Genomic DNA, 25,094 nt, shown 5'->3' with positions numbered 1-25,094 from the left:
TACTTCCACTTGTTTAGAACTGTCAATTTTTACATTACTTCCAGCTTTCCTATGTGAGCTAGATTTAAGAACTATATTCCTGTTGCGAATAGCTATTTCATAGGTCTCACTATATGTATCTTTGTGGTAACCTCAGGTTCAAGGCATCAGAGAGCCTTGTCAAGGAGGTGACACGATCGGTTCGTCTCAATCCTATGGCTGTATCTGACCTCCCCAGTGCCATTCACTTCCTGGTCACTGAACACAGTGTGGATTCAGATGTTGCAGAGGTTAGCTTGCTTTTGGTTTTATTATTCTTGTTTCGATCACAAGTTTTAGTGGTATAGTTCATGGAATAAATCTGCATTGTAGCAATCTAAATGATATGAATATTTTACAGTTGATTGCTTGGAATGGACAAAACCTTAGACATTCCAGGTAATTTAGTAGTATCAAACATTGATTTCATGTAAAAGTCTTAAAAATTATAGTTATTTGTGACTATATTTAAAAAAAAAAAAACCTACATTTCGTTGGAATGCCTTCTTTATTTTGCTAATTTATCAGCAATTAGACATTTTCTACCAAATTCATTCCGCACATATTTTTTTGATTGATTCATACAAATTTTTTATTGGCTTCTGTTCAAGTTCATTTTGAGATCATTAACAAAACTGGCATTTATGTTTAATATCGAGCGTTGCAAAATAAGATTATTGTTCAAGGAAAAACATAAGGATCACCGTAGCATTTAAACCCAGTAAAGGCACTTGTAAATCTACAAGCCCTCTGTAATCATCCACTATTACCTGTATTTAACCGTTTTAATTCCAAATCTATCATTTCTACAGTTGAGTCACATCTTATGCTGGGCACCTGTTCCACCAGTCACTGCTCTGTCATACTTCTCCCAGCAGTATCCCCCACACCCTCTGACAGCTCAGTATGCTACCAGGGTCCTACAAGATTATCCACCAGAGGCATTGCTCTTCTATGTCCCTCAGCTGGTTCAGGCTGTCAGATATGATACGGTATTGGTCTCAACTCTTTATGTGTGACTGAGATTATTATGTTTTAATATTGATTCATATTCAAATAAGATTACAAAATTATAATCCCCTTGCATAGCCAACAATTTGCACTTTTAACATCTCTATTTAAAGAAGAGGTCTATAGCAATGTTAAATTGTATTCATCAGAATGACACATTAGCAAGTTGAGATCTACACTTTGGTTCCATGTATCACTGTGAAGTAATTACAAATACTATGTATGTTTATCCTCCTATATGTGGGACCGTTTTAAAGTGTATTGTATCTACTTTGTAATCCATATAAAAAGTTATAATGATAATAAATCATAATGGCTTGAGTAGTTGATGAAGTGAGATAAGAATATAAAAAATGTTAAATATTATATGGAATCGCATTTGATAATTAACCTGTACTGTACATGTGTATTAAACATGCATTATAAAAGAATGATAGAAGTAGAAGGAAATAAGCAAAGGTATGGGGGTGGGGAGACCAGGGAAAGGAGATCATTTAAAACAGCATATTTGTTGTATTCAAGTGAATGTCTTCCATGATTTATAAACTATATTGATTGTAGAATGGTAGCTTTTAACCTGTATCGTCTGTATCTGTAATTTTGTATTAATTTGTTTTCCTTGATATTGCAGTTTGGCTTTGTGACGGAGCTGATCTTGGTCCTAGCAAAGAAGTCCCAACTCCTGGCCCATCAGCTGATCTGGAATATGAAGACAAACATCTTCAAAGATGAGGAGGGAAAAGAAAGAGATGGTAAATATATTGGAACTGGTCTCGTGGGTGATACCTCAGAAATCTCATCTTTTGGAATGTTGGGTCGGTCAATTTAACTGGAAAACTTTGTTCTTAATTCTGTTTTATCTATATAAACTTCTTTTGTGAGCAATCATAGATGAGTGATGTGTTGTGTTTTAACTTATTTTACTAATCGAATTTCATGATGTAAAATAATTGTATTAGAATTATATATAGTAAATTGTAATTCTTGTTAATACAGGTGAGTTTGCCGATGCCCTGGAATCTCTTATTGAAGGTATCATAGCCAGCTTATCAGGACCAGCCAAAGACTTCTATGAAAGAGAGTTTGATTTCTTTGGCAAGATAACGGCCATTTCAGGCGAGATCAGGTGAGGCTTCCTTAGGAGTATTGATATGTTGAGTGTTTCTACACAACTTGGTCCTGTTGCATGAAACTTGATTATTCAGTAACTTTATTATTATGGTATTTCCATGGAAACATTGATTTCATTGCCTGATGAGCCTTGTTACAGAACTAAATTCTTAGGCAATAGGACCCAGATTGGTCAAATATTGGCAGATATAATACGGTCAGATTCTCTATAAAATCTCTCAAGTGGTAGAGAAGTTTGTAGCAAAATGGTTGAACATGGGTTCCTCTTGTAATAGTAAAGGCACATATTTAGTTTCTTTATTTGAGCTGCTATGATGCATGCTTATTTACCAAAAGAGGTTCTTTAATAATTATCTCTTTTTTTTCAGGCCATACCCAAAAGGTGATGAGAGAAAAGCAGCCTGTTTGAAAGCCCTAGCAACCATTCAACTACAACCTGGGTGTTACCTGCCTAGTAACCCTGAAGCTGTTGTCATGGAAATTGACTACAAGTCTGGCACTCCCATGCAGAGGTAACAAAAGTCACAGTTTTTTTAAAAGTATGATTGCATATCCCATCAGTGTGTTGCTAATTTCATTTGATGTATTATGGGTAAACTTCATCAAAATCATCAATTGTATGTTGTAAAAATAAAGGACAAGAAGGTATGTCATCTAATTGTATTGTATAAGATAAGTCTAAAAATACACCAATCGTTATTGCTTTGTTTTCATATTCCTTAGCTATTTTTTCAGTTAAATCAATTAATGCATGAGCAGTGTTGTATCCCTGTCTGAAACCGAATTGCTTCTTATATATGTTGTGTTTTGAAATAAATGCCATCAATTTGTCATATACTATTTTTTCAAAAACCTTGCTGAAAACTGATAAAATTGATATGGGCCGGTAGTTAGTTACTAGTATTTTATTACCTTTCTTAAAGACAGGAGTTACTTTAGCAAGTTTTAAAGAGTTCGGAAAACACACCCTTTTCAAGATGTTAATCAGGGAGTAGCCTAGATAGGTCTATTTGGCTTTTGCTATTCCCCCACATCGCATTCATTACCCTATGTATTTTGTTATTTTTGTTAATTTTGTCATTTTGCAATATTCATTACTCCTTTACTATGGAATAATTTTGATTGATCTCGATGTATTGTATCTTGTATGTGAAATAAATGAATTTGAATTTTGGGATGGAGTAGTAAAAAAAAACTTAAGGATTTTTTAGGTGGTCTGTTGATATTAATTTATTTGTGGTCTGTCCAATTAATTTTTCCTATTTATCTAAAAAGGTACAATGTTGTTTTGTCGTATATTTGTATACTGCATTTTTGTCCTATTTGAGTTTTTTTTTATTTACTTTCTGATGGATATTCCTATAACATTTTGTCTCACAGTGCTGCCAAGGCTCCATTCCTTGCCAGGTTCAAAGTTCAAAAGTGTGGTGTTCATGAACTGGAAAACCTTGGTCTGAAAGGTCTTGATTCAGGTGCCATGTCTCGCTCACTCAAAGCACAGATGTGGGAGGCTTGCATCTTTAAGGTCGGAGATGACGTCAGACAGGTCAGTTTTAATGTTCAGACTGTGTGTGTCAACCAGAGAGAAAGGGAGAGAGACAGAAATACAGAGTGAAAAAAAAAAATTGCAAAGAAAGAGACGGACGGACGAACAGAATTAGAAGACAATATAGAAAGAAAAATATAATTTTCTGTGACTAACTAAAGGAATAGCAAAAGATTTTTTATTGTGATGCAAAAGATGCAACATGTATCCAAGGCATTTGAAAGCATGAAGTATTAGAGGAATATATCTTTTCTCAAGTTTAGGTTCTAATGATTTAGTAGTGTTTCTGGCAGCAAGCATTTAGTAGTACCTATTAATCAAAAGTCAAGTTTCAAAAACAGTTTTTTGTTCCAAATGAATGGGAGTGACTGTCTTCAACCACACTTGCCCCCTACTTCCACTTGCTTCTTCAAAGTCTTACTTAGTCATCACCATATACTTACATCTGATCGTGGGCAAATCTTCTCTTTTATGTGCAGGACATGCTAGCGCTGCAAGTTATTGGCCTGTTCAAGAATATCTTTCATCAAGTGGGACTAGACCTGTACCTTGTCCCATACAAAGTGGTTGCTACTTCACCCGGGGTAAGTCTTCTCACTGAAACTTTGCGATAACAATGCCCAAAGAACATTTTATTACATTAAAATTTATTATCATTTTGCAGTGAATAATATTCAGTACCTTGGGGGACATTTTATGAAGCTGTGTTTAAGTTACATCTGACTGATGACCTGATCTTGTGTTTCACACTGTATCCCTATGCACATGTAGCTTACCTAGCACCTGTGATTATGTTTCAATTGAGACCTAACTAATGACAGCTGCATGAAACACCACCCTGAGCACACATCTGTTATGTATGGTGTGGACATGTATGTATTCAAATTATATTGGAGCTCATCTCTATCTGGGTTTAAGCTCTCAATATCAATCAGCAAATAATAAATCATTTACATTTTGCTTTGCTCCACTCAGATTAAGTACAAGGAATCATTAATTGAAATGCAATTCACAGAGGTCTTTCTGACTTATGCTCTTCTAATGTAGAGTCGCTTAAAAACTCCTCTTAAAGAAAGTACTAAGCACTATGATATAAACTTAGTTGTAATCATATTCCCTTGGCCAATGGAATATGAATAGGAAGTAGATTTGATTAATCAATATATCAGGTCGGATTAGATGAAATCTAAGTATGTTATAACATGAGTATTATTCTTCTATCATTAGTGTGGAGTGATCCAGTGTGTCCCAGACTGTAAATCTCGTGATCAGCTTGGTCGACAGACTGATATCGGGATGTACGAGTATTTTCTAACCAAGTATGGAGATGAGACTACTCCAGCATTCCAGAAGGTAAGACTATGCCATAGAATGATAGCACTGGCATTTGTTTTATTGGATACAGGGACATTCCACTAGTATTCTAACATCCTGTAACTGTAGTTACTGTTTGTCTTGTTTTTTTTTATTGATTGAATCTTTGTGAAATTTGAATTTCATCATATGTAGCAACCTCTCTTGCTAATATTGATATTTTCTCCATAAATTCCCCTGAAATAGCTTTTCTGATAATATTGAGTTCTTGTTAGTCATTCATCTACATGCAAAGATAAAAGACTGAAATATTAGTCATATTTCATGCATGAGATGTGGTTTTGAACTGTAAAGAAATATAAATCAAATCCTTGACTGTTCCACTGCAGAAATAGTTGCTATTATGGTTACTTTGCAAACTAATAGTAATAAGCATGATGCGTTGCATCTCTGAATAATCATCTTTTTTTAAAGAGATAAAGGGCCATTGGAGGAGAAGCCAGATGATGAAATAAATTCTATGCTTGCTTTGTGGGGAATAAGTAGGGGAAGGCGGGGTAAGTTGAGCATAGGGGCAAGTTGAGCCACCGCCCCCAGGCCAATAATGAATTAGTTAGACATTATGGTGGTGTCATGTATTGATGACCCATTACATAACCCTTAACCCCACCACATTGTTTTCAACTTTGAAACAAAAAGTACTTTTTTTAGAGGGAAAAATACAAATTTCAGCTAAAAAAGTAAAAAAGGGTGTGAAATAGATAAGTGTTTTTTACACACACACTTCTTGACATATAATAAAGCATATGAACAACATTGTCAGTCCAGGTATGGATCTTCATTCTTGTCACAGTTTTTTACATGATGGATCCATAAGAAATGTGTGGATGCGAAATTATCGCATTAAGTTCGGACTGGGGTAAGTTGAGCCAGCAAACATGGGGCAAGTTGAGCCATGGTAATTCTTATGGTAATGTAAATGAAAACACAATCAAACCTTAAAAAGCCATCAATATGCAGGCAGAAAAGAGCAAATTCACATGACAGTTCTTTTACTTTTAGAGAATGTTAGTATTTTTAGAGAATTAGCAAGTGAAAAGACTTTAAATAAAAAATTGACATGCTGGTTCTTCCCTCATACATTTTGTACATAGTTTTTGTGGCTCAACTTACCCTCGAAGGTGGCACAACTTACCCCACAGATGGGGCAAGTTGTGCCACTTGACATAGTTTTTTTCAAAGGTCACAACGACTTTCAGTGTGGGGGTAGAAAGTTGAATATAGGTGAAAAAGATTTCCCAATAATCATATTTAAAGGCAAGGTATTTATTTCTACAATATTATTAGTCATATCAATTCTATCATGCAAAATGCAAAAAGTATCACAACTTACCCCGCCTTCCCCTACATGTATATACCCTCATACGACGTAGTTTATCTATGAATATTGATAGGCATTCTGTCCATGTACATTGTGGTTTTTTTATTCTTCAGATTTTTTTAAAGTACAGGTATAATGTAGAGTGTAAACTGCCTAATTGCTATGTTGATTGGAAACTGTAGAAATGACATTTTCTCTCATGTTCTTTTGTTGATATTATTTTTCAGGCTAGACGTCATTTCATCCAAAGTATGGCAGCATACAGTGTAGTTGGTTTCCTCCTTCAAATTAAAGACAGACATAATGGGAATATAATGCTGGATACTAGAGGAAACATCATACATATTGGTAGGTTCGCTTTTGACTCTGCTCCATCCATTCTATCCTTAAATTTGCTTCTTTATCCTATTTACTCATTATTTTGGCAGGGATGCCAAGTTAGGAATATCTACTTCTACACAAATTTTTGTTCATTAAAAAATCATTTTGTGGGACGGTTCCTCGAACTTCTTTTTTTTTTTCAATTCTAAGTGACAATACAGCAATGGTGTTTCTCCCAATTCTTAGTGTGTCTATCTTGATGAATAACTGATCCCCTGAATTCTTTCCACATTTCTCATTCTCTCCCACTGTTCCACTGTGTTCCTTTATCTTCCTTTTAGAAAGTCTCTCCTCTCTTGTTTGTTTCTTAGTTTGTTTGTTTTTCCTACATCCATATTGTAAACAGGATTAATATGATCTTCCAAAGACGTAAAAGGGTCATTCTTGTAGGAACTGAAAATTCAAAAGGAAACAAAAACAACATCATGAAGTATTAATATTTGTGCATTGTAACTGTGACCAGGCAAGAAATTCTCTGCAGGGAGAGTGGGGGGGGGGGGTGGTTAGTTCAGGAGGCCATGTGACCTATTGTCTGGGAGATTGAGGAGCAGTATGAGCATTACTGAAAGACACATCATGTATTAAGCACTATACATGTTTAGATACAATATATTATTATTATTGTTGTTATTTTAAAAATCATTCATCTATTTTGTCCTGACAGATTTTGGTTTTATGTTTGAGAGCTCACCTGGAGGTAACCTTGGCTGGGAGCCAGATATTAAACTCACTGATGAAATGCTCATGATCATGGGAGGCAATGTGAATGCAGCTCCATTCAAGAAGTTTGAAGAACTGTGTGTACAGGCCTACTTAGCTGTCAGGTATGATTTAACCAATCTGTCTTTGTTCCCAATAAATTGAAAGCCGAACCCACTATGAAGTCTGCAAGAGTATATCATGCAGGTCCCAATAACTTATGATGAGATGACCTTTGAAAGTTTGCATAAATTTTGGGGTAAAGTGGAGGTTTGAAATTGAAAACATAATGTAATAATTATAATAGGCATTTATATACTGCTTTCTATCTATAAATTCTATTCGGAGGTTAGACATGAAAGGGCTGTTTAAAAGGACTGTAAAGAGGACTCTTTTCCAAGCAGCTTGATGTTAGTCATCAGTAGACTAACAAATATGAAAGTGCTTAATATGGAGAAATAGTTTTGAAAATATGAATATCAACTTCAATATATTACCTTATTTTAAATTGTTTACAGTGAAGTGTCATTAAAAAAAATAGTGAGAAATGGAATGACAGATAAACTGCATTACATATTGGACACACTGCAATTTTCTGATTATGGATGTATGTTGTTTGTTTGTTCCTAGACCTTACCAAGAAGCCATTGTTTCTCTAGTGGCTCTGATGCTGGATACTGGATTACCTTGCTTCAAGGGAAAAACACTTAAATTACTCAGGTAATAATGGATATAGATGAGGCAGACATATCACATTGAGGCAACAATATCAGTCACTAGAATGTTTTCTGGTTATACCAACAAACACCTGTAAGGAAATTTAGCAAATGTACATTCATGTCACACTAGAGGATATTAGTGCTGCAGCTAGATGCAAACTGATTCACTTCTTGATTCATTTTTTAAAATCTATTTTGATACTAAAACAATCACTGTTCATACTTGTTTCCCTATTCACTAATGCATGTAATTATGAAATGTGATTTGTATAATGCTTTATGTCATCATCTAAAATTATGGTACTGCTAATTCATATTAGTCTTAATGATAATAAATGATAAACAAATGTTGAGTTCAAAAACAATAAAAAAATTGCTCTCTGCACCCTACATACAATTCTACAGTTCATGAACATGGTATACCTGTTGATAAATAATGATTATGTTTCCTCTATTATCATAATGTAACAGGACTCGTTTCAGTCCCAACCAGACAGAGAGAGAAGCTGCTATCTACATGGTAGGCATCATTGAAAAGTGTTGCCAGAATGTCAGGTATGTATATTCTCTCATTTTACTCATGAATGTATTCTGATTGATTTTTTAAATGTGGTTAAATGATGTTTGATTGTATTGTATGTATTGCTATAACATAATATTATGTCTAGACTGGTAATCTGAGCTTTGGTTTCAAATCAGATTTTCCATCATTTCGATTTCAATCTGCTATTCAAAATCTTGCAGAATGAAATTCTTGTTCTTAATAATCATTTGAAAGCAAAATGTTATACTTTGTCAAAATTTGGTTAGGGTTATATTATAAGAAATTAATTCGTACTGTACTAAAAAAGTATGAATTGGGTGGGGGAGGGGTTAAATTATTCAGCACAAGATTAAGTCACCAGTCATTCATAAAGTAATGAGTAATTTGCAACCTATTTATGAACACCTCCCAGTTTCCAAAAATAATTGAAAAAGAAATGATATTCTATATTGACATATTAGATCAGATTGAGAGTACTATTCAGAATTTGTTGTCATGAAATTAATTTTGTGTTACATTTACTTTGCGTCCACATTACCCACTCTTTAAGAATTGAACATTAATATTAATTTATTTTACAGTAGTTTTTTCAGGGTACAGAACATGGTTTAAAATTAATTATGTTAAAAGTACTAAAGTGGATTAAAATGTACTGGTCAGTTATATTACAATTTATATTGTTTTTATTTGCTTTCTACTCCATCTTTTTTCATTTCCCCCCTCATGGTTTCCCCCATTTCTTATTCCTGCTTGAAAAATATCTCACTTTCTTGCTCTTTCACTTGTTTTTATACATCCATCACTCCCCTTTTTATTGCATCCTTTCACACTTTTGTACCTCCCATATCTTTTTCTTAACCTTCTTCTCTCTCATTTTGTCTGCATTACTGTATTTCTATTTCATTCCTTAAATCCACACAATCCACCCTCCTGCACTATCTTCCCTCCCCCCCCCCCCTTGTGAGGTCTTGTTATCTCCTTTTATCTCTCTCTCTTTCTCTGACCTGTTTTATGTGTGTCTATCTATGTTTAACTTTCTCTCTTCTGTGTATATTTGATTTCTTCAACTTGCAGGACCAGAACATATGACATGATCCAATACATCCAGAATGAGATTCCTTATTAGAGAAGTTGGTAGGATACAAGATAACAAGTGCAATAGATGTATGTATAATCTCTAATCTCTTGAGTGTTATCTGTCATCAAGAGGCTCCATACAACAATGCACATTTATTCCATACATGATAGTGACACATTCACACAGAGGTGAATGGGCTATAAAGTCTTATTCTTTAGAACAGATAAAATACTTGCTTGTGGGGTGCTCCAAAGTCCACATTCAAATAAAAATTTATGTATAAACAAATTTCATGAGGAATATGGGCAAAATTTGTTTATTGTACAAGCAATTATTTGGCATTGTTGATAAGTCGATAAACATTGTGTTCTTATAGTATTCACTTATAATTGAACTTGCTTAATTTTGCTTGTGTTAGATAGCATATGTGATTAAGCCCACATAGATTTATAATCTTTTATTAATAACTTATTTATTGAAATATGTTTTTTACAAGTGAATGCATATCTACCCATATGAATTCAATTTTAATTCTTTAAAAAGTGTAGACTCTCCTTGTAACATGAGATATATTTATTACAAAATACAAAACTTTATTTAAAGTTTAACAAAATATAAAAGGATTTTACTGTTGGCTATTGTAGAAAAAAAGAATAACAATGTGTAACTAGGTGCTTGTGTAAATATTTTCCATTCCTGCACATCATTCTTTTCACATTATTATTTGAATATAATGTTATATAACGTTCCAACATCTTCATATTGTATATCTAATCTACTTAACATATAGGCATTGTATGTTTCATTTACTGTACAAAAGTGGTAATTAGGTACAACATGGAAGTATTAAGGCATAACAAAGGAGTTAATGTATTATATTTGATTAGATCAACTTGCATTTATTTCATATAAAACTGAATGACACCTCAATTCCTGTCTGCCCCCATTTCACGTTTGATATAGTTACAACCTTTCTGAACCAAAATGCATTCATTCCAAACATTTAGGAGCTCAAATTCAAATGCTAAGAGGTGGTATTATTATAAACATGACTGCTGACTACCTATTTAACCCTATAGCACCTACAGATTCCTATGCATAATGGCAATTACTCACTGGAGGAAACAATAAAACTGGTAATAAGTAGGCATTGTTCCAGACAAATTGAAATAGTTTTTTATAAATTTACTTTTGTTCATTACAAGTTATATTTATTTTGTAGCATAGGACCTGTTGAATAGAATGGTACATGGCAAAGTTCAATCAGATGTACGAATATTGACCTTTGACAATCGTTTGCAGAGCGAGAAGAAAAAAAACAAAAGTTCGGGTTTCAGCCGCCCCAGTCCCACGCCTTCAGAAAAATGTAAAGTATCACTGACAGAATACTAAAGTTTTCGCCAAATCTTGGATCAAATATGTCAAAAATTAATTCCAACTCACATCTAGATGTCACTCTGTGTGATATCCAACGTTTTGATGAACATATAGCAACGCCCGAGCTTCTTCGGCGAAGTAAGTGGTTTTCCGAGACATGGACGCAGCCATCTTTGCTGAGATCGACTGCGCAACAGTCTGGAACTTGCTACACACCGATGCATGTCAATCGGTTTTTGTCTCACCTGCATAGCAGAGTGAGACTATAGGCGCCGCTTTTCCGACGGCGACGGCGGCGTCAACACCAAATCTTAACCTGAGGTTAAGTTTTTGAAATGACAGCATAACTTAGAAAGTATATGGACCTAGTTCATGAAACTTGGCCATAAGGTTAATCAAGTATTACTGAACATCCTGCCTGAGTTTCATGTCACATGACCAAGGTCAAAGGTCATTTAGGGTCAATGAACTTAGACCATGTTGGGGGAATCAATATCAAAATCTTAAACTAAGGTTAAGTTTTTGAAATGTCATCATAACTTAGAAAATATATGGACCTAGTTCATGAAACTTATACATAAGGTTAATCAAGTATCACTGAACATCCTGCATGAGTTTCACATCACATGACCAAGGTCAAAGGTCATTTAGGGTCAATGAACTTTGGCCGAATTGGGGGTATCTGTTGAATTACAGCCATAAATTTGAAAGTGTGTTGGTCTAGTTTATAAAACTTGGACATAATAGTAATCAAGTATCACTGAACATCCTGTGCGAGTTTCAGGTCACATGATCAAGGTCAAAGGTCATGTAAGGTCAAAGAACTTTGGCCACGTTGGGGGTATTTGTTGAATTGCCATCATATCTCTATAAGTGTATTGGTCTAGTTCATAAAACGTGGAAATAAGAGTAACCAAGTATCACTGAACATCTTGTGCGAGTTATAGTAGTTTTCAAAATCAGCACTGCTGCTATATTGAATCGCGTGATGCAGGTGAGACGGCCAGAGGCATTCCACTTGTTCTATATTATACTCAATAGGAGCATACACTTTTCTATGCAGATCTATATAGCAGCCAACCTATACGGTATGCACACGCAATATTACCACGGTAAATCATAGACAAGAGATACTATAGCGCAAAGAAAACGTACGGGCGGTTAAGGGCGGTTCAGTGTGTAATAGGAAGGGCGGTCTCGGGCGGTTCAGGTGCTATAGGGTTAAGGGATGGTCCTGATTTATTGGTGAAAGAGAAAGCCATTTTCAGTCACTCACCTATTTTTGTGAAAATTTGTCTGTACCTATGTATAGGAAACTTCAATATCCTTTTTTGCAGCTCCTATCTCTCACACTTTCGGGTACAGGGTTGGTAGATAATTATGTAGAAATAGTACACTTTAGAGGGGAAATTCACCCTGAAGAAAAGTTTGGTGTAAAAATATTGGTGAAGATTGAGGAAAATCCATTAAATATGAAGAAAGTTATCAGAATTTTAAGTTTTGAATTTGTGATGTCATAAACGAGCAGCTGCCCCATATGTTATGTAATTTAAAATGCATAAATTTCATTTTTTTAATGGTTTGTAATAATTTATTTTTGTTTTCGTATTAGGAACGGGTGTGAAATCATTTGTCTATTGATAAACTGAAGGTACAATAAAAACCATTTTCAATTTTCTGAGAAAATGACAATTCATAGATTTTTTACTATTCGATATGTAGGAAAGCTGCTCGCATATGACACCACAAATCAAATAATTGAAATTTTAATAACTATTTTATATTTTTATGAATTTCTCTCAAACATTTGTCAATATTTTCAATTATTTTTCTGCTATTTTTACAATCAAATTTTTGTCAGGGTGAACTTCCCCTTTAACAGAACAAGCACAAAGTGCAACATGGCTCTTTTGTTATCATCAAGTTAATGCCTGGTACTTTATGTTAAAATTGTATAATTTTCATTTGTACATTACAACACAGTTATCATCAAGGCATAGATGGAATAATGCTCATGTACATACATTCCAAGTTTTTTAGATGCAACCTCTGAAGTTTTAATTCACTCCTTCCAGCGAAGTAAGCATAACATATAATCTTGTAATGCCAAAGGGATTAGGGGATACCTACATTTTTCAACAATCTGCTTAAAGGCAGTATAATGATAACTCATTCTTTTATTTCATAAATTAACAATGTTTTTATGGTAAGGAAACTGTTAAAATTTGCTATTTCTTCTCTGATAATGTTTACATGACGATGGAATTCTCGTAAAGTTGATAGGATAAATCTGCTTTTTAGGTATCTATCAATCAATATATATGCTTCCATAGGGTTTTGTAAGAAGAGTGCAAATTTTGCTAATTATCTTTTTCACCTTTAGCAATAGGAATTGAATTAGAAATTTGAATGTATAGGTCAAAAGAGAAATTCTGCTCTGTGTCACAATAATTGTCATGCCTTTAGAAAAGTTATGAAGTAGGAACGTATGCACTATCATTTGAAAGGGTAATATATTAACTGTTCTTATAAGTCTACATGAAGTATTTGAATAGTAAACATGGTCTAGGAAACTTTTTTTTTTTTTGCAACCTGTAGATGTCAAAAGATTCGATCAATTCTTAGAGTATAAACATTATGTTAAACCTACGCAGCATACTTTGCTTTTCATGTATTTGTATTTGAAAATTATCAATTCATACGATGGTGGGTAGCTTTTGTGTGTGTATACCATAATGAATATACATCAAGCATAAAGAGGCATCTAATGAATGTATATAAGATGTTTTCCTTTGGATTCTTATTAAGATAATTTGTTCAAATGATTATAATTATGTGATTGTATAGACTAAGAAATATTTTTGCTGTGGAGTCATTTTTGTGCAATTCTATTGTTCCTTATTATTGTATAATGTGTGTTATTAAAATTCCATTGTTACCCTTATTGTTATTATAATTGGTCAAATAATGGCAGGAGGGTCCCCCCCCCCCCCCCCCAATTATGGCAAATCACATAAATTGCTGTTCCCAGATATGCTTTTCATACATTTGACATCAAATGACCAAATACAATGACTTTGCCTGGAAGTGAGAAACATTTAATGCTAACCAAGTCTCTGGTTATTGCTTGAATACTTGTCATATCTTACCATGTAAGTATATACACTGTACACTGTATAGATAATATTTATTGAAATGTGTATGTTTTTAAGACCAGTAATATTTATGTTTTTGTACAGACAGGTACTGAGAAGCAAAGCATATGATCATTTAATCAAATTTGTCTAAAAATTAGTGAAAATAAAATATATTAAATTCATATCAATTGTGAGATTTGTTGTCTTTTATCTAATTCTTGATTGATTGCATACAAGACCTGTATCTGTTATTTGGCAGATTGTCCAAGGAATACTCCATATTCCCATTAGTAGAATTCTAACAGAGTTAAACCGTATTTGTTCAACAACATTTGGAGATTATTCATTATCTTCAAAAAGAGAGGTCCTGTATGCCTCAAATAAAATCATTTTCATCTGCTGAAAAATAGAATGATTGTGAACATTTTAAACAATATGAATGAAACCCCAAAATATTTCCTAGATATCTATTATTGCTATTGTCATAATAATTGTTATTAGTGCAATGATGTAATGAAGGTTGAATTTCATCCTTTCAGATTTAGATTCAGTTGTGACATCATATGGTTGAGTTGCATATAGATCATCTTCTGTGAATCTGTATTCATAGTGACCACCATCTTGGATCGTAGTCCGTGTTAAATCTGAAGAAAAGAAGAAAAATGATCATTCATGCATGTTGCATCAATTTATTTGGTCGGGATAAACATTTAATGTATACATGTATATGAAGCAAATTTATATCCATTGTACAAAATGGAATTTGAAAGGGAGGTATGTTTCCTTATGGCAGACTTGGCATTATGCATGTACATCACTTCAAATGAGAGATCTGTCTTCACGTCACTAATTATTAAACTGACTCAATGAGACAAGATGTAAAAAAATAAACAACCAATTACTCCATTCATACACCAACAAGAAGAGAGACGGGGTGTTAGGGCATGTGGCTTGTGTGTTTGTGCATGGGGGGGGGGGGGGCTAACAGAAAGATGTGAGAATGGAATAGCACTCGAGAAAGGAACATTACCTGTTGGAAATATATCTTGAGATAACACTTCAAATATTCTCCAAGTGTAACCACCTTGATTGATTAAGCCATTTACTTCAGTTATACCATAATCCTCAGAATCCACTTTAGTACTGAAATAAGAAAACAAAAATAGAAAAGTGACAAAGATTCTCAAAATCAAGAAAAGAGAAGTATAGGTGCATTAAAAAATACTTTGATGAGATACTTCTGCAAGATGCTTTCAAATTATGTACATGATTAACATCTTTAAGGAAAGTAGAAAGTGTGAACATTGTCTATATTAAGTAGTCTGCCCTTTGATAAACCATCTTCCCAAAATTATGTTAGTGTTTAATTATTTTGAACATTTGCTGTGATATTTCAGGCCTTTGGTATTCAAGATTTATGTTCTTTCTCAGCCTAACTGAATAGTGATTTTTTTAAATACTTTTAAAGAGCAATCCTATCTATTCAACACATATTACTGATTTAAGCGTTAGTTATTTTCTTAATATTTTTTTTTAAGTTTGATAGGTATTAAGAAAACTTACAAAAATGATGTAATTGCTTGATCATTGGCTGCCAGTGTGACATCATAAAATGTGGATGTTTTCTCTGTTAATATAAGTCGCTTGCACATCGCTGATACAAATGAACCATTAGTGAATGAAGCAGTGTTTTGTGTTGAAACAGATAAATAGACAGCTACATCGGTGAAGGGGAGAGCTGGAATAATGTCATCAATTACCGTGTGACACTCTCCTTGTAAAATAAAAATTATTCAGAAATATTGGATACACTCATATGCTTGATACTCAGAAGTGAGTTCTTAATAGTCATTAACAGTCACATTACCTATAGTTGGTGTCTTAATATACAGGTTGTTCATCAACCATTGGACAATTTTTTTTAAATGACATTGATGTACATTTATCATCACTTAAATAAAAAAATGATACAAGCACATACTAGTATGCTGTTTGTAATTCACTTCCCCTCTGGTAAAAAAAAAAATGTCCAAGTTTCTCAGCTCACATGCTTTTATTAATTCACAGATAGTATTACCAGAAATTTTGCACTTGAAAGTAATGACACAACAAATGTTAACACCTAGATTTGAATCCAGAATGTATTTGATATACCTACCAGTTGAATTAAACGGATCAAATTCTCCATCATCATAGTCTGTATAGCGCCAAAGATATATGTCTTCATTTTCAATGTGTAAGTGGTCTACACCTGAAGTTTATAAATGAAATGGGAAAACATGTATAAAAACTGGTCTGTTTTTTATATAATAGTAACAAGGATGTTAATAGTGACAGTATCAATGGTGACATTGTTGATTATAATGATGATAGTAATGGTGATAACAATGATGATATGAACTATAATTATAATAAATAAGCTATACAGCAATAAATTATGAGTAGTTTTTTCATGCTTATCTTAATGGCAGTTATTCAACTAATGTATTTAAAGATAACAGGCCTATGGTGTATCAAACCATTTAGTCATTGAAGAAAAACAATATCTTGTCTTGAGTTGCAAATCTATCAAAAATCAAATTCACTTCCAAGACATTGACTTTTGTATTTCTTACATATCAAATTGCTTGGATAAAACAATTTTTAGTGCCATATTATGTATGCTAATAGTTGTTCACTTCATTTATTTTTCCTAACTATTGATGATATTCAAGTACCGCACTCTGCAGATTCTAAAGTCTCTCCGTGATGCAAGGCCCAGTGAGTTGTGTCATGACCTTTCACCCCATTGATTGTTGTCACGTGATGTCCCAAATTTCTATAAGTGTCATATTCATATCTGCAGATAGAAATTGAAGATATTAATAAAAGATAAGAATGAACCATGCGTTATTCATCACCAAGTAGAAAAAGGAGGAGGAGAAGGAGAAAAAAGAGACCTATTTAAATAATAATGATGAAAATTATAAAAATCTCGTGAAGACTAGAATCTAAACAGAAAGACATTTTTCATTTTAAGTTTGTTCACAATAATTTGGCCCCCAAAAAATCTTCCCTCATCATCTAACGTCGTTTCGAATATTGGCGGGAGCCCGTAACACAAAGCTTAGCAATAATCGTAGAACATTTTAATTATCTGGTATTTACGTGAAGTTGTCTCCATGCTGCTGGTGAGAAGCTCTCATCCCTTGATACACGGTCGCATTGAAGGGAACGAGATAACGAACACGACATTGTGACGTATGTTCTTCTGCCTCCTGGTACTCAACCGAAAAGAATGACCTTACTAATATGTCTGTGGTAATGGGTCCAGGGTTGTAATAGTCATCTACACATTCTGAAAAGTGAGAAAAATAAATACCCGATAATTATAATCAATATTAATTATGGGCATGCAGCGCCGAGATATTTGAGAGGGACCAGCCCCTTTTAAAATCATAGACAATCGAGAAATGATACAGTTTCATTTTAGATTGTTAAAAAGGGAACTATAGGAACATTAATAGCTTTTTACTTTCCATTCTGTTTTCTTTGTACGTAAAACAAAATAAAAGGATGCTCTCGATCACTTTTAAGGCGAAATAGTCTAATAGATTGAAGTAGTATAGAAAGTCATATCAAGATAAGATTTTCATTCATCATTAATTTATAACTTAGGGTCTATATATATCAATTCTGTGAGCATGCCTAAGAAAAAAAAAACGAACCTCTATATCGCCGATCCTATGACAGACACAAATCTCAGCACAAAAACCTAAATTCAGTTTCAATTTATTAGACAGAAGATAACTTTCGACATAATATATCTTTTATATGAGAATACAATAAACACAATATAAAACTTGTTTAACAAAACAAGCAACAACAAAAAAAAAAAAACAAGGCAAAGCAAAAACTGTTGTGAGGAACAGTCCTATCGATATATATAACACAAAAAATATAATATAGAGTAATAACTACTATTACTACTACTAATAATAATAATGATAAATAATTAAACCAAACAATACCTAGGTAAAACATAGTGCAGACAGTGCATGGGGAGGGAGATAATCATCATTCTGATCATAGGACAGAACAATTAGAAAGCAGTATAGGCCTGAATCGGAGACTGGCCTGAATTCACCCAGAGTTGGTTATAATTATATTTTAACAATCTTTGGTATAAAGCTAACAAAATGAATAATAATTTATGGTTAACCAACAAGGCCTAATAATTTTTCAAACATTGCCCATTGTACAAGAGGGTAAGATGATATTCACTATAGTTGATTCCAGTCAAACTAGCAGTATATTGGTTAAAGTTCAACCTTACCAACTGTTAGATTGCCCCCTATTGAATAACAGGTTGGTTAACAGTAGTGTAGATTGAGTTAATTGTTATTAAGTCAATATCAGGCTCAGATAACAGGATCAACTAATTAGAATTCCAGAACTTACCTTGAATTGCAATGGAACATGTACACGTCAACATAAATATCATAAATATCAGGCATTTTGACCATCGACGGCAGCATTTGATTGGTTTAATCATGTTTACTCTCAATACTATGTTTCTCTCTTTAACTCTTAATCACTGGACTCTTGATCAGGTTGTAGTTTTATGCATGAAGAAGAACATCTTATCTCATCTATTTTATGTTGTGTAAACTCTACCATGGCTGGTTCAAGGTCCAAATCCACACGAGTTATTGATGCATGTTTCAGCCTATTATAGCTTTCCTGAAGAAGAAAACCCTGTACCAGGTGCTGTAAGAAGGAATATCGTTTGTTGTACTCGCTTCCTCGTCTGGATGTGTGTGTGTGGGGGGGTGGGGGGGGGGGGGTAAATACAATATCGTATCAACTTCTCCCAAAGTCGTCGGCCCCTGCCCCAATGAGTTCTTCCAGTTATTTTACTTTTTCCTGCAGACTTTTATTTAAATAGTAAACTTTGTAAACATTCGGTGAGCGGCTTGACGACTTATTCAAGGGAAAATATTTTAGGTTAAGAAATGATTTTAGTTAAAATATTGAATTGAAGGAGAAAAGAAGGAAGAAAAAGAAATAAATGTAAATGATAGATAGGCCTTTAGACAGAAAGAGAGAAAGGAAAGAATAAAGAAAGAAAGAAAGGAAGAAAGAAGGAAAGAAAGAAAGAAAGAAAAAAGAAAGAAAGAAAGAAAAAAGAAAGAAAAAAAGAAAGAAAGAAAGAAAGAAAGAAAGAATTAAGAAAGAAAAAAAAAGAGGAATTAGGAGGGATGAAGGAGAAAGGAAGGAAGGAATGGAAATAAAAATAAGAGAATAAACAGATTGAAATCTAAATAAAAATAATAACAAATTAATATATTAATAAATAAATAAAATTTCTAACCAATATGATATTCATCATTAATCGGGTCGGGTCTATATGTATCGACGAACACACCATGTAACTTTGAACCATGATTATCTAGTATATCTAGGGTACAGTTTAATCTTAGGCCGTTTATATGCGGCGGTCAAAGATCAACAGGGGCCGCGGAAATGGGGGCTGGGTGGGTGCTGTGGTGTGGAGATATTCTATGAAGGGGGATGTTCTGAGAGTGAACAAAGCGAGCAGGCAGCACACTACCGAATATTATGTTTTCTGTTTTTATAAGCAAGCAAAATCAGCAACAACATATAACGTAATAGTCCTATGATACATCAGTAAAATATAGTCCTACAGTATCGTGTATTTTTTTGTTGTTGTAAAGTTTGGATTTGTTTTTTCACTTTCTGTTGCTAGCTCGCTTTTATGCCCAAAATAATACTCAGCTGTTATAGAGAGGAATTGGGAAAGAATAGGCCCTATGGAGAAACAAGCATTTGCGTGAAAAGATAAGCTCATTTATTTATTTGTAGGCCTACTTATTTATATGTACGTATTATTATAGGATTTCCTGACGAAATTCACGCGATTTTCATTTGAATCAATATTTTTGGCATTTACATTAGCGTAGATCGGTTTTGCCGTGCAAATTGTCATTAAATATTTTTATTTTTTTTGTTGAAGGTTTGTGTGTTCTTTTCATTTACTGTAATTTATAAACGAGCCAGTTAGCATTCAAAATAGTCATTGATTATCGAAGCGTCATTCCTCGCTTTTGAATTAGCGATTGGATTTTTTTTTGGAAGGGATCATTCAAGTTAAGAATGCAGGGGAATAAATGTTACAAGTGCTTACAAATAAAAAAAATGTGCCGAAAAATGGTCTTCACTCTCAAAGGGGGGGGGGGGGGGGCACACTTCTGTTTCAACGGCATTTTTACATTACAAATTCTAATTTTGCTTCTCAAAATCAAATGGGGGCACGGGCCGGCTGTGTCCCCCTCTTGATCCGCCAGTGATTGCTCATTGATTAAAAAGAAACTACCATTCATTCCAATGAAAACTTCGTAAATTTTTAAGCAAGAAAAAGGAATGTAAAGCAGAAATATCCCTAGTCCACGGAATCCGTCGAATTTGAAAGAAAGGAAAGTTAACATCAAAGCTAACTCCCGATTTTGGCCGGAAAATCCTATATTTGCCGTACAGTGACATTAGCAAGTTGCGGCTCGGTTTAAGTTTATACTATATTAATATATGACGAGGCCGAGGGTACAATGGTAACCCATGACGGTACTTCAAATTATTGAAACACAGCGTGCAATTTAAATAATTTCTTTATATATTGCTCGCAACAAGCGATACGGGCAAGCGAACTATAGAGTCTACTTAATTTTCCAGTTTTCCCTTCCCTTTTCCTCTTTTTTGTTGTTGGGGGGGGGGGGGAGGGGGGTGCGTGCCCCCCCCCCCCCTAGACTGGATGAAAAAGTATCAAACCAAATCAAACTTTCCAATTACCGGTATAACTTTCATCCAATTGGATTCGCGGATTCGGCTTCATTTGCATGCCCGGAATAGTGTTAGAGGGCGACAAAGGCTATGCAACAAGTGGACAAGTACAATTAATTACAAGACTCGGTCTTTCAAAGTCTGTCTTAAAAGAACTTTAAAAAATGTGTGTTACAGCGTTCTACATTAATAGTAATCCAGATAATCATGGCTACAGATTCGTAATAATATTTAACAGAGATGAATATCTTGACCGACCCACCAAAGCTGCACATTTTTGGACGGATCATCCTGATGTTTTGGGCGGTGAGTTTGATTTGCTCAGTTCAGTCCCATGTACCGGTACCGGTATTGACTTAAATCTGTGCCTCAGTTCAGTCCCATGTATTGTTAGATCTGTGCCCATGTATGGTAAGACCACCACATATCGACCACCTCTTTTGAAACCGACCACCTTGCGCGCGTTAAAATCATTGCGTATTACAAACGATACGCGCGGAGAGTAGGCGCAGTGTCCATAGAAACGGTAAGAATCGATTTTACGAGAAAAAAAGAAGCAACAAAAAGCACTCCTAGAGTCCGTATGGTTGGAACTACCCCTTATCGACCACCTAATCTTCTCAGCATCGTATCTGCGAAAATATTCATCAATTTTACCCAGTTTTAGTCTCATTTGTGCAGAAAATTGAGCAGATCAGATTCCCATGTTTCGCTCGGCGACTCCGATTCAATCCGCGTATATATCGACGAACAACGAATACGACGATTTTACATTTGCTCATTTGCACCCGTCTTTTGAAACCGACCACCCGCGATACACTAAGTTTACGGCCGATTCTTGTCGCGGTGGCGAAATATTTTTACTCTTCCAAATCAGTTCTATGATGTCAACATGCTAAATCATCGTCTCACTACTTCCACTGCGAGCTCCGGCACATGATTCGACGATTGACGACGGATATTTGTTCTACAGCCGTTTCCTATCGGATTTCTTGGTTTTTCAGCGGGAATTGGGTCTGGTCAATACAATTTTGATTAATTCTACTAAATTTTTACTTTTTGTTGCTTCTTTTTTTCTCGTAAAATCGATTCTTACCGTTTCTATGGACACTGCGCCTACTCTCACGCGCGTATCGTTTGTAATACGCAATAATTTTAACGCGCGCAAGGTGGTCGGTTTCAAAAGAGGTGGTCGATATGTGGTGGTCTCACCATACTACTAGGGTGTCTGGAGAAAAAAATTATTTTTCTTATTTCAAGAAAATATCACATTTTCTTTGTGAATTTGAAGAGAAATGACCTTCAGACTGACAGAAATGTAACATTTTTGAAAAAAATCAAATTATTGGCTGCAAAAAAGAAGAATGAAATTGGGTAAATTTTCAGCATTTCTCTGCCATAGTCATAGACTGTGTAGTTAAGAAATGGACACACACAAATCCAAATTTTTAGCTTCCGAGAGCTGTTATAACTTTATTATTAATGCCAAAAACTTGTCCATAAAGAGTCCAATAGGATTTTTTATGCTCTATCTGATGGTATGATTTTTATAAAGATTTGGAAACCAGATCACAAAGAAAAATTGCGACAAAGTGAAAAAAATTGTGCGGCTTTCCAATTGTGCAAAACAGAAATTTCATTTTCCCATAGAAAACGCATGGAGAAATGGCAATTTCAACACACACAAAAATAAGGGTTTGCAATTTATCTCTAAATCCTTATTTAAAATGATCATATAAACTTGTCCTTACTGTCAGAAGAAGCCCCTGAATTTTCTCTTTCCATACATGCCAAACACAAGTTAATAATCAATTCAGATCACATTTTTCTAGTAGCCTGAACTTCCCCGAAAAAATGTGCCATATTTTCCCCTAAATTAGCCTGTTTTATGCTGACACTTTTCAGTGTGGCTTCAGACACCCTAGTAGTACCAATGAGGTCCAAACATTAACATGTATGGACCTCATCACTCCTAGTACCAATGAGGTCCAAACATTAACATGTATGGACCTCATAGGCGACATTACCCAAATTATGGGTTGGACAATGCTGTTCTGATTTCCAACCCAAGACTTTGGTAAATGTACACCTTAATACAAGTTAGAGTTATCCGATATACCTTTCATTCGGACGGCAAACCTTTATTTAGTTGTAAAAATAGTTGAAATTAAAATCGATTATTGTTAAACTTACATTTCAGGCCCTTTTTGTTGATTTTCGGTGAGCGTTCCACACAGCTGCGACGAGTGATCAACTCCGAAGTGATACGCGTACTGGTCAGCTGATCGGTCAGGTGATCGGTTGGTTATCTTTTTGTCAGACGTTCATTATTTATGTTAAGCGTATCAATCTTCAGTATCTTGATTTCAAAGCATCAGTATTGCAGAGAAAAGTCATTATAGATTGGAATCAGTGGCGGGGGGGGGGGGGGGAGGGGGGCGGGTTGGGGTGAGCATTTCTGCCCGTTCCCCCTCTTGAGATTTATAGTAAACATTTTGGAATTAAATATGTTATTAATACTAGTTATGTGCCCCCCCCCCTCATGAGAATCACGTACAGCATTATTTGTAATGGGGATATTTCGTTCATATTCTTTTCTCTTTTTTGCCTTTTTTTTTAATTGCCAAATTCAAAATTTTACTGGGAACAAATTAACAATATGACTTTCTATACATCACTTTTAGGGACAAACTTTTTTTTTATGGGGGTGGGGGTTGGGGGCTTGCCAAATATAATCAATGGTGGAAAAAATGACCTTCTTTTTAGTGACAACTTTATAAAAAAATTGTCAAATTTTACGCGAGACAAAATGACCTTCGATCATTGCTATAGTTAAAACCTTTTTTTTTTTTTTTTTTTTTTTTTTTTTTTTTGGGGGGGGGTTGCCAAATATCACGTGGACAAAATGACTTTCCCTTTTCTTATTTTTGTGGGGGGGGGGGGGCTTGCCGAATATTACGCGGACAAAATGACTTTCATTTTGAGTGACCATTTTTTTAACTTGTCAAACTTTACGCGAGACAATATAATGACCGGTTTTTTTTTTTTTAGTAAGAACCTTTTTTGGGAGTTGTCAAATTTTACTTGAGAAAATTCACCCCGCCCCCCCCCCCCTACTTAATTTGGAAAATCTTGGATGCGCCTCTATAATGAAGATTAAGATCATGCGTATATATAGCTTACATCCACCGTGACGGCAGAGGCGTAAACCGCCGGGGGCATGCAGGCTGGCCCTTGATCCCCGGTCCAGTGGATTTCACCAAAAAAAAAACGGGATAAGAGAAAAGGAATGAAGGAAGGAAAAGAAAGAAAGAAAGAAAGAAAGAAAGACAGAAAGAGAAAGGGAAGAGAAATAAAAGGCCATAAAAAAGCAAAAGGAAAGAAAAATGCATGCGAGAATAATTCCGAATGTTATGTCAAAATCTATTGCAAAATTGACATTTGTAATAAAAGTGACAAAGGTTTTGCTCGCTCGCCTCTTCATCTGGTAGGCGCGTAGCTAGGGGCGGTGCCCCCCCAAAAAAAATAAGGAGGGAATAGAGAAAATAAAAAGCGAAATGAGAAAAGGGGGATGTATATAACTTAGTTTATAATTGTTTTTCCTTTTTTGGGGGGGAAGGGGTCAAAACATTAACGTTATGTTTTTCTATAAATAGGTCTAATTGCTAAATATCCAGAGTTATCGAGACCCACCTGCTGATATTGCACTGGGGGTACACGATGGAAGGATTAGGCCTAGGGGCCCCCGAAAGTTCTACAACCAAGATAAAAAAGAAATGAAGGGAATTAATGAAAAGAAAAGGAAAAGTGTAAGTTAAGATATCTATCTCAAATTTAGATTTGCACGAAAAGTTTTTTTCTCGCTTGCTTCACTCGCTTGGAACATATAAAGCAACTTTATTCCCACGCGCCATGTATGCC

General features: G+C 34.6%; 2 protein-coding genes across 2 annotated transcripts in view; one reads left to right on the top strand and one right to left on the bottom strand.

Moving 5' to 3' along the window:
- Nucleotides 1-14,518, top strand: part of LOC129253684 (phosphatidylinositol 4-kinase alpha-like) — a 46,716-nt gene extending 32,198 nt beyond the window's left edge. Inside the window, exons 28-40 of the mRNA XM_064107148.1 lie at nucleotides 137-269; nucleotides 831-1,010; nucleotides 1,661-1,781; nucleotides 2,026-2,155; nucleotides 2,529-2,672; nucleotides 3,541-3,706; nucleotides 4,186-4,290; nucleotides 4,934-5,059; nucleotides 6,629-6,749; nucleotides 7,447-7,606; nucleotides 8,112-8,201; nucleotides 8,672-8,755; nucleotides 9,819-14,518. Of these exons, the coding sequence (XP_063963218.1) occupies nucleotides 137-269; nucleotides 831-1,010; nucleotides 1,661-1,781; nucleotides 2,026-2,155; nucleotides 2,529-2,672; nucleotides 3,541-3,706; nucleotides 4,186-4,290; nucleotides 4,934-5,059; nucleotides 6,629-6,749; nucleotides 7,447-7,606; nucleotides 8,112-8,201; nucleotides 8,672-8,755; nucleotides 9,819-9,870 (1,612 nt within the window). The 3' untranslated portion in view covers nucleotides 9,871-14,518. The remainder of the gene's footprint in view (nucleotides 1-136; nucleotides 270-830; nucleotides 1,011-1,660; nucleotides 1,782-2,025; nucleotides 2,156-2,528; nucleotides 2,673-3,540; nucleotides 3,707-4,185; nucleotides 4,291-4,933; nucleotides 5,060-6,628; nucleotides 6,750-7,446; nucleotides 7,607-8,111; nucleotides 8,202-8,671; nucleotides 8,756-9,818) is intronic.
- LOC129276472 (uncharacterized) lies at nucleotides 12,804-19,127 on the bottom strand. The gene is made up of 7 exons (XM_054912853.2): nucleotides 18,777-19,127; nucleotides 17,484-17,673; nucleotides 17,054-17,175; nucleotides 16,495-16,587; nucleotides 15,900-16,110; nucleotides 15,367-15,479; nucleotides 12,804-14,980 (listed from the first exon to the last, which is right to left on the bottom strand). The coding sequence occupies exons 1-7, from the start codon at nucleotides 18,868-18,870 to the stop codon at nucleotides 14,796-14,798; spliced, it is 1,008 nt and encodes a 335-aa protein (XP_054768828.2). The 5' UTR covers nucleotides 18,871-19,127; the 3' UTR covers nucleotides 12,804-14,795.
- Nucleotides 19,128-25,094: the final 5,967 nt, after the last annotated feature.

The sequence above is a fragment of the Lytechinus pictus genome, chromosome 2 (genome assembly GCF_037042905.1).
Source record: "Lytechinus pictus isolate F3 Inbred chromosome 2, Lp3.0, whole genome shotgun sequence".
Classification (NCBI taxonomy): Eukaryota; Metazoa; Echinodermata; class Echinoidea; order Temnopleuroida; family Toxopneustidae; genus Lytechinus; species Lytechinus pictus.
Note: the sequence above shows the minus strand (reverse complement) of the source record. Positions and strands in the feature narration are given on the sequence as shown.